General features: G+C 35.9%; 1 protein-coding gene across 1 annotated transcript in view; it reads left to right on the top strand.

The window, feature by feature from the left end:
* MALRD1 (MAM and LDL receptor class A domain containing 1) overlaps positions 1–10006 on the top strand; it is a 514668-nt gene that overhangs the window by 11756 nt on the left and 492906 nt on the right. The window contains exon 2 of the mRNA XM_012803304.1: positions 1911–2051. Within this exon, the coding sequence (XP_012658758.1) occupies positions 1911–2051 (141 nt within the window). The remainder of the gene's footprint in view (positions 1–1910; positions 2052–10006) is intronic.

Raw genomic sequence — 10006 nt, 5'->3', positions numbered from 1 at the left:
TGCAGCCGTCATTGTTGTTTGGCGGGTCTGGGCTGGGGATTCGAACCTGCCACCTTAGGTGTACGTGGCTGGCGCCTTAGCCAGTTGAGCTATAGGCACCAAACCTGCAGTGAATCTTTAATAAGAAAATCTGCCAGTGCTAAGAAGCCAATTCCAAGGCACTTTAAAAGCATGACATACAGACATCTTCTCTCTTTCATCCTCTGACCTTTGGGATTATAAAATTGAAAACAAAATGATGAGTTTCACAAGTTCAAAAAGCCCAGGAACTTGGATACTACTGATAAATCCCTCTATATCACTCCTAGTTGTTGGTTATGTTGTCCAGCCAGCTGTAATTAATCTACCTGTTAACAGATTTTATTACAGCACGTTATTTCAGATTGGAATGTGGACGTGCGGCATATGAAATTGAAAGGTAAACCAGCCATGATTTAAGGAACATTATTCAAATGGTTTAAAATGTACCATTCTCTATTGGGGGAAAATGAATTCTTAGAAAATTTTGTGATGCATTTTTGACTACGCTAGCGGTTATTAGAAGTTCATCATTGCTTTTTTTTAATAGGAATTAGTTGGAAATGTTTGCTCATTAGATGCATTTGATAATAAAAAGAACCCCTATGGAGACTATTTAGAGGGAAAATTGTTTTATTTAGCTATTTTTTTATTTCCAACAAGTCTAGAAATTATCATTATCCTGTGTATTAAAAAGAGCAAAAACATTGTAAACAGATTTAAACTAGGTAATTGTATTGTTAAGATAATTTCTTGGCATTAAAAAAAATGTTTGACCACCTATGTATGAATATGTGTATATTTCTTGGACATAATTGCTGAAATGTAGCGATAAAATAGTATATCATATTTTATAGTCACAGATCATTGTAAAAATTGTTGGTAACTAACAGAAGTTTGAAAATGGATATGTATTTATATAAATACATAGCTAATTGAATCATATACAGACAAATATATATAAATGACTATATGATTTGTTCACTTTTTGTTCAACCAGATTCCCTGGATAAGTAGTGGCCTAGCCTGTGTTATCATAATTGGGATATTATAGCTATTTTAAATATTTTAAAGGCCTTAAGAAAATGCTGAATTTAACCACAATATGATTCATAGACTAATGAAATGACTTTGCTTTTGAATAGAATGACATCACCTGTGTCTGAAAACACTGGTTTCCTTAGGCTGACTAGAAGTTCTGCTAGATTTTTAATTCTAGATTTTTGATAAAAAAAAAAAAAATAGGTCAGTGGATTAACCATTGGGCTTCAGAGTAGAGCTTTAAGAACTACAATTCTGGGGTCCAAAACCTGGATTCCAATCTCAACTCCAGCATTCATTGGCTGGTCTATCTTGGACAAGTTTCTTCTTGTCTATAAGATAACATCTAAGTTTCCTTGTCTTTAAATTGGAAGGGAATTCTGTCTCATGGATTTCATTTAGGAAACAAGTGGAATGTGAAGGATAGAACAATTTCCTCAGTATACAGTAGCTATAGGAGTCCTGCTACTGTTACAGAATATATCCAGCTGGGAAAATCTTTTAAAATAAGGATTTTAGGAGTAAAATTAATGAAATAGAACATTGGTAAGGAAGCTGGCGCAGCTATGGGTTCAACATCTATGGATTCAACCAACTATGTGCAATAAAGCCTACTTCTCACTCCGTGTGGTGTGGCATTCTATCAGAGCACATTGGATTTCACTGTGGGAATTTATCAGAATATTCGATGAAAAAAGCTTTGCATTAAGAAAGTAAACTTTGAGTTATGAAACTAATCCCTATGTTAATCTGTGTTTGTCGTTTGCTACTCAACTTTCTTTTTCTGCTATTGTCATTTCCTAAGAAGCCCAACAAGGTTGTGAAAACTAATTTCTTTTTTCTTTCATTAGGTTCGAATTATGAAAGATGTGATTTTGAAAATGGGCTTTGTAGCATGGCTCAAGATCAGAGTGAGCAACTTGGTTGGACAAAGAGAAATGGGATGACTGGTCCGTCACCTCCATTTTATGATCACAATGGTGATATGTCTGGTAAATGTTTCAGATTTATTTCCCTCCCCCCCTTTCTCCCTCCTTTCCTTCCTTCCCTCCTGTTTTCTCCCTCCCTCCTTTTCCCTCTCCCTCCCTTCCTCTCTTCTTTCCTTCCTTCCTCTCTCCGCCCTTCCCCTCCCTCCCTCTCCTTCTTCCCCCTCCCTTCCTCTCCCTTCCTCTCCCACCCTCCCTCCCTCTCCCTTCCTCTCCCTCTCTTTCTTCCTTTTCTCTTCTTTCCTTCCTCCCTTCCTCTCTCCCCTCTCCCTCTTCCCCTCTCCCCCCTCCCTCCCTTCCTCTCCCTCCCTCTGTCCTTTCCTCTCCCTCCCTCCCTCCCTTCCTCTCTCTCTTCCTCTCTCTCTTCTTTCCTTCCTTCCTTCCTTTTGCCCTCCCCTCTTTCCTTTTCATCCCCAAATATTTCAACAGGGGAGCATAACCATGTCTAATATTTACATATTAATAATTATAGCATCTAATTTTATATTATTTAACCATTTTCAAAATATTCATGATTCTAAAATATTGTATCAGATTCTCATATGTGACTTCCTAGAATTCAGATAGGTCTATTTAGATCATATTAATAATTGGGATTTTCCAGCTCTCTTGACTCTTTATGAAATTTTAAACTATAGTACGACATAGATTAATTAGTGAAATTTCTTTGCTTCTGGCAAGACCAATTTCAGATCTGTCTAATAACACTTGTTTAATAAGCTTGATTAGAAAGCTCTTATGGGCTGCTCAGTAGACTTTGAAGTGACTCTGGAGCCAGACATTGATTCGGTTTGTCCTGTATTAACTAATGAACTTCATTCAACATTTGTTACCAGATTAAGATATATTAGTGAGCCAAAAATGACTCTATGCCTGCTTATTTCAGATGGGTTTCTACGTTGCCTGGCATAACTGAAGGCTGGTTATTTTTATAAGAGTGATACTTCGTTCAAATAAATTCAATTAAATGTTAAAATATGGTTATTACCCTGGAGATGATTTAATGCAAATGTTTTGCCTGAACAAATGTTCAGATGTTAGTTCGAAAACTTGTACATAAACATTACACATGTGGGTTAGAAGCTTGGGTCTGTTACTCCTTAGCCGTAAGATCTTGGGAAATTAGAAGCCTTGTTTTTCACAGCTTTAGCAGAAGAAATAACAATGCCAAATTCATAGGATGGTTGTTAAGAACGAAATGAGATACTGTTTGTAAATTTTATCATGGAACAGCCAGCATTCAAACAAAAGTAGATGTTCAGTGCATTTCTGAATAAATTTGGTGTCTCTCCTTTTAACTTCTGTATAGGTAATAGGGAGTTTCTTATTGTTTGGCTTTGATATGAAAAATTACTTTTCCAAAGAATTTTTAGGGTGGTGCCTGTGGCTCAAGGAGTAGGGCGCCGGCCCCCTATACTGGAGGTGGTGGGTTTAAATCTAGCCCTGGCCAAAAACTGCAAAAAAAAAAAAAATTTTTTTTTAATAATAGTTAGGAATCTGCTAACTTTATCATGAAAAAGGGAGCAGCTTCACAAATAGGACAAATTATGGCTTTAGTTGTGCTATACGGTGATATATAATCTAACTCCCAGCCCTTCCCCACCCTGGGCTTGTGAATTGTCAAGTCTGTGCTTCTGTCCTTACTATCTCCCCACTGTTTCCTCCTTTTCCTCAGAAGGCTTTTTTTTTTTTTTTTAAATAACATACATTTATTCACTCCAGCCTTCCTTTTTTCAATCTGTGGCTGTTTTTCTTTTTCTTTGGCTTACTTCTTCACCATGGAGTTAGGTAACAAGCTCTGCCACTGTGATTCCCTCTGAACTATTTCCTCCTCTGGCCCTTTTCTTCTCTCTTTCTTTACTTTCTGACTTTTTCCCTCATTGTTTATGCTTTCTTTTTTTAATAGTCGAGTTTAGAGGTAAAATGGAGGCAATTCATATCAAAACTGAGATCATATGTAGGCAGATACCATTTAACCATATTATCTGGGTTGATCTAAAATCTCTGGACTCAGACTAGATGGGTTTGAATCCTGGCTCTGTCAGTCAGCTAGCTGTGTGGCCTCTGTTTCCTGTAAAGGGAGGATAATAGTAATATAAGCTGCATTGGAAAAACAGACAAAATATTGCCCGGTATAACTAATTAAAGGCTGGTGATTTTCTTGATATTATTTCCTAACAATAATTTTAAGGCTATAGACATTAGCTGTTGAAAATATCTATAGGAAAAAAGCTTTTGAATTTTGTCTCCATTCATAAAATCTTATTTCATAAACATTAAGAAAATTTTTGATTACCTTAACACTTGAAATAATTTGCCAGTACTCCAAAGTAGTTATTTTTTTTCATGTAATCAAGGCCTTCAGAAGTTGTCAAAGGTAAGTTTGAAAAATCTATTTATACACTGAAAACATCATGTTATCAATATTTGAAATCTAGGGGAGGAGTGATTAAAATATAGTACTGATTTTAAAAGAATGTAGCATTGCACATAGATAAAACAGTTCCACTATAGCACATTCAAATACATCTTTGTAATGATAGTAAAACTCTTTAAAAATGAGAGTAAGAATGTAAATGCTTGAAATAATTCTGGAATTCAGCTGACATTCATAGTGATATAGGGGTATTTAAAATATGGAATTTACTGTAAGTTTAAAATGCATAGGGGGTGGCGCCTGTGGCTCAAAGGAGTAGAGCGCGGGCCCCATATACCAGAGGTGGTGGGTTCAAACCCAGCCCCCGGCCAAAAATAACTGCAAAAAAAGAAAAGAAAAACTAAAATTCATAGGCTATCACAAATAAGTGATTTGAAAAGTTAACATGTTCCTTCATGCTACAGATTATTATTTTCTTATTACGTATTTCAAATACGTTTTAAATAAGAATGTTAGAACTTTTGTTTTACTGATCAATTGTTGAATTAGACTTAAAATTCGTGTATCATGTTATCAACCACAAATAATACTAAGCAGGATTAAATACTTTCATTTTGTTCTTTAGTGAACATATGTATTATGTCTGTGTCTACATATATTATAAGCCCGACAAATAAAAGTTATAGTTTTTGCCACATACAGTATTAAAAATAAATTGAGAAGAAATGGTCCTTGATCTTATTTATTATATGCAATGCTCTTCATTCCTTTCGACTATCTGAGTTGATCTCTGGTATCATTTCTTTTCAGTTTGAAGAATTTCCTTATGTATTTCTGGTACTGCAAGTTCCTCTGATGATGAATTCTATTAGTGTTCCCTTCCTGAAAATGTTTTTCTTTTGCCTTCATTATTGAAATATGTTCTCACTGGATGTAGGATTTTTCATAGTCTTTTTTTTTTTCCCCTGTTAGTATTTTAAAGATACTATTTCACTGCCCTGACATCCCTAGTTTCTGATGAGACGGTCACAGTTTCAAGTTGCTTTTGTTTTCCTGTATGTAACCTATCATGTTATTTTGATTATTCCAACATTTGGTGTTTATTTTTGGTTTTCAGTCTGAAATTTAAAAATATTATTTGGGCTCACTAGGCTTCTTGATCTAAAATGTGTGTTTTCTACCAGTTTGGGAAGGAATTCTAGCCACTCTTATTTATTTCGATACCTTTTGCTGCCCCATTTTCTCTCTGCCTTCTCTTGTGAACCTCAATATCAATTATTCATTGCCTAAAAATGTGTTATGAATCTAACCTATTATTAGCTTCACAATATGAGTCTAAAATGTTATTAGATGTATTCTCACCATATATTTTGATTTTGTTCTTTATTTTTTCAGAGTGCATAATTTCAGCTGAACTATCTTTGATTGTTTCCTTTGTTATTTTAATTATGCTGATAAGCTCATAAAATGATTTTTAAAAATTAAATATAAATATTCCTAGACTTACAAGGTGGTCCCCAACATAGCCATTGTAAGTTGATGTTATCGTAAATTGAAAATATATTTAATTTATCTCATCTACTGAATATCACAGCTTAGCCCAGCCTACCTTAAACACGCTCAGACCACTTCCATGAACACAATCCCTCAGGTCTCCAACTGGGCCCTGGGTGGCATACACAGGGAATATTTCTGAATAGCACTGCAAAGAATTTGAAAATGGAACTGACGTGGAAAACCACATTAGCCTGTAGCTGGGCAAAATCAGCTAACTCAAAGCCCATCTATACTAATGTGGGGGATTCTCATGCATTTTGCTACATAGTGTACTGAAAGTAAAAATCAGAATGGTTGTCATCACCTTTGCATCATTATAAGGTTAAAAAAAAATACAAAGTTGAATCATTTCAATTCTGACATTTTAAATTGGCTGCTTTATTTTGAAATTTTCTCTGCTAAAATTCTTAATTATTTCATTAATCATAAGGAATGTTTTTTCCTTTATTGCGCAAATTCTACAATAGGGGGTTTTAAAATCCTTGCCTACATCATTTGAGATCTGCCCTCTCTTTTCACCTGGCAAGATCACCTCGTCCTAATTCTTTGTCTGTTGATCATTTTGAATGGTATCCTAGATGCTGTGAATGTGAATGTTGTGGACCTCTGTGTTTCTGTAATATGTATGTGTGTGTTTTTTACAGAAAGTGGTGATGGTATGTTTAATCAGATGATTAACTTGCATGAACTCAAATAATAAGCTCGTGGTGGTTGTGGGCACCAGTTCAAATAGCATTTTGGTTCTTCTTGACTTAGCTGCTAGGAATGTTCCCTGCCCATGCATCTTTTAGTTTTAGCCAGAGGCTTGGATGGGGTTTATTCATTGACTATTAGCGCAGTCCCTTTTCAGGATCTCTGCCTTCCAGAATCTTTTCCTTTCTTTAGGTCAGACCAGGCTATTCCAGGCTCTCCCCCTCCTTTCTGCTCAGACCAGGGAGACAGCAGCCTCTCCATCAATCTTCACCATCCACTGCTGACTGCAGCTGCAGCCTGACCCCAGCCCAAAGCCTAGGGGACTCTAATTTGTTCTGATCCCTCCCTCCAAGTTTCTGTTTCTTATGGATCTGCCACTTATTAAAAAAAAAAAAAAAGGAATATGCCACCTACATTCATCATTAAGGCCTCCTGGAGTCCTAGTATTTAGATTTCTCTAGTTTTTTTATAGTGCAATTATTCTGTTCATCACTAAGCATTCCATCTAGGTGAACATAAGCATCTCCTAAGCCGCCCCATGCCACCCTTTCTGAAGGGCAGCAGGACCACAATCCATGCTGTAGTAGTAGGCAGGCCGCCGTATACAGACAGTGAATTGGGTGATTTCATTAAGAAACAGTCCAAAACCAAAAATGGAGAAAAGGACCCCACAATCTCACTCCCTAAGTTACGTTTTTGCAGCCTTTCTAGTCTTAGCATCTGTTTATTTTGAAATCAGTGAAAAATTAATGTTTATGTATTCCTTTCTCTATTTGTAGTTTCAAAAACTCTTTCTTGAGGATCTGCCTTGCTCCTCATGTTGTTCTAGGGCCTGAAGTTACAATGGTGAGCAAGACTGCTTTGTTGGCTCTGGTGAACTTGCAATCTGCCGATGGCAGTATAAACCTTACATAGGCACTTATGCTTACATATTAAGAGTGAAAAAACCAAAAACCATCCTCTTATCAGCATATACATATGTAAAATCTCACAATGTCATTGTGTGTGCTTTGCCGACGATTGTGAGCTTCTGTATTATTTTTAACCCGAGCGATGTCCGTGGAGCGATTCATCTGTCCTTTCTTCTGTATATTTTCTGTTGAAAGGGCTAGATAGCAAATATTTCTGGCTTTTGGAACCATTGGGTCTATGTTCCAAATACTGTATACGGCCACTACACTGGGAAAATGGACCCACACAATATATAAAGTTAAGTGTGACTGTTATAATAACATTTTATGGACATGGAAATTTATGATTAATATCATTTTTACATGTTTTAAAATATTCTGGGAGGGGAAAGGCAGAGGGGGCAAGGGGGAGTATTCAGGGTGCTCCCACTTAATGGGCAAAATGTAAGGGTGTATGGCACATCTTTTGGGTGTGGGACACAACTATAAGAGAGACTCTACCTAAAAATTCAAATATGTGACCTGGGTGTTTGTACCTTCACATTAACCTAAAAAATAAATAAAAATATATTAAAAATATATAAAAATTTTCTCCTCCATATAATCAATTTGTGTATTGAGGAGAATATTTTCAGAGGTCTTTACTCTGGCATTTTATTAATATCACCCTCACAATTTATTGTATGTTCCAAGACCTAATGTGACTGACATAGCCCTTTGTTACTGAAATCAGCCCTAAGTTGATATGGCAGTATTTATTTACAAGTTGCTAGTGACAATAAGGGATTACTAATATTTCAGAGTATTCATTAAGATACACAGGTTTAGCAAATATGTACATTATCTGATTCTGTTGAGCTTGCTGGCTTAATGAATGGGTACAAGTCAAAACTTACAATTCAACGTAAACAGAATTTAATAAATAGAAAGATGTTACTAACTGGAAAGAGTTCGTATCCTTGAAAAAGGAAATAATAAAGAGTATCATTTCCTCTCTCTTAGCTGAGCTGAGGCATATTTCCGTCAGGGATGAACACACTTTTCTCTTTTCATAAGTTTTGACATTTTCACATTTGTTTTGTGCCTTGGACCTTGGTTTAGTGATCCATTGCTGCAGCCTAACAGTTTTTTTTTCTTTTTTTGAAATGTTCTTGAAAACTGATATTATCTTACAGTTAAAATGCTCCCTTTTTTGAGTTCTTACCAGCCGATTGGTTACTTTGTAGCATGCAAAGGGATTTATGTTTCTCCTATTCACATTCGGTTCCATTAATCACTCAGAACCCGGGAGATGGAGGAAGTACCGGCTGCCTATCAATGGTGGAGGCAAGTGAAGCTGAAATTGGTACCCTATCTTTCCTGAAGATCAAGGCTGATGGAACTCACTGCCAAAGTTATTGGGTTTTAGCTCTCAAAAGTTGATTCATGGTTTTTGCTGTGTTCATATCTTATGGACCTCCTTTTCTCTCATCAGACATGAGATTGCACTCTTTACGCAGTTACTGAGAAAAAGTATTTTTTAAAGCCATTTAACACAAACATTTAAGATTATAAGTGAAATTGTGCTGTTCCTATTCTTTGTCATTTTAATAATTAACACTTCATCACAAGATTATCTTAAATATGCGTTTTAAAAGTGTGTTACAAATTTGATTTTAGAGATGCAGGTATACAACAGAAACTTAGGAACTGTATAAACAAATGGAAATGAGAGTGGCATAGAGATTGGTCGGAGACGTGATGACGATGGTGGTGATGTGTCTGTGTGTGATATTCGTATAATTAGGCTGCTGTAAGAGTAAGAGGTGTATGTAGAAAGAATACTGGATACGGATTCTGTTACCAACACCTTTATACAGTCTCTTCTGGAAGTTTAGAGCTGTAGCAGGAGAGAGTGTTAAATGAGGAATGGGCATGTGAGAAAAAGTTACCCTGCCAAAGATTTGTCTTTCTTTTTTACTCGCAAATTCCTATGATGACTAATGTCCTCTGGAAAGCCAGAGAACTTTCTATAAAGTGGTCTCTCTCAGAACAACTCCATCTGTGAATTTGAGAAATCTTTTACCCACACTAGGAAGAGCAGGGTCAAATGACGTGTGCACTAAAACAAAACTAAACAAAACAACCCCCCCCCCCAAGACTTTGATATTGTTGCTAAGTTGGAAATAAAAGTAGAAAACATGTATTGCTATTTGGTCCCCCCCCCCAAAGAAAAGAAAGAAATTCATGACTGAAACAAATGTTAAATGATCTCAAGCTGTTTTCAAATTTAACACTTTACTTTCTGCTATAAAGGGAAGATTAACTTTTATTTAATACTTGGCAAAATATAGAACAGTTTATAGTGCTATAACATGTACCAAATGACAGTTTCTATTTATAAAACACTCTGCTTAAATATTTAAATAATTTATTCATGTGTG

The sequence above is a fragment of the Otolemur garnettii genome, unplaced genomic scaffold (assembly GCF_000181295.1).
Source record: "Otolemur garnettii isolate 467f Iridium unplaced genomic scaffold, OtoGar3 scaffold00019, whole genome shotgun sequence".
Classification (NCBI taxonomy): Eukaryota; Metazoa; Chordata; class Mammalia; order Primates; family Galagidae; genus Otolemur; species Otolemur garnettii.
Note: the sequence above shows the minus strand (reverse complement) of the source record. Positions and strands in the feature narration are given on the sequence as shown.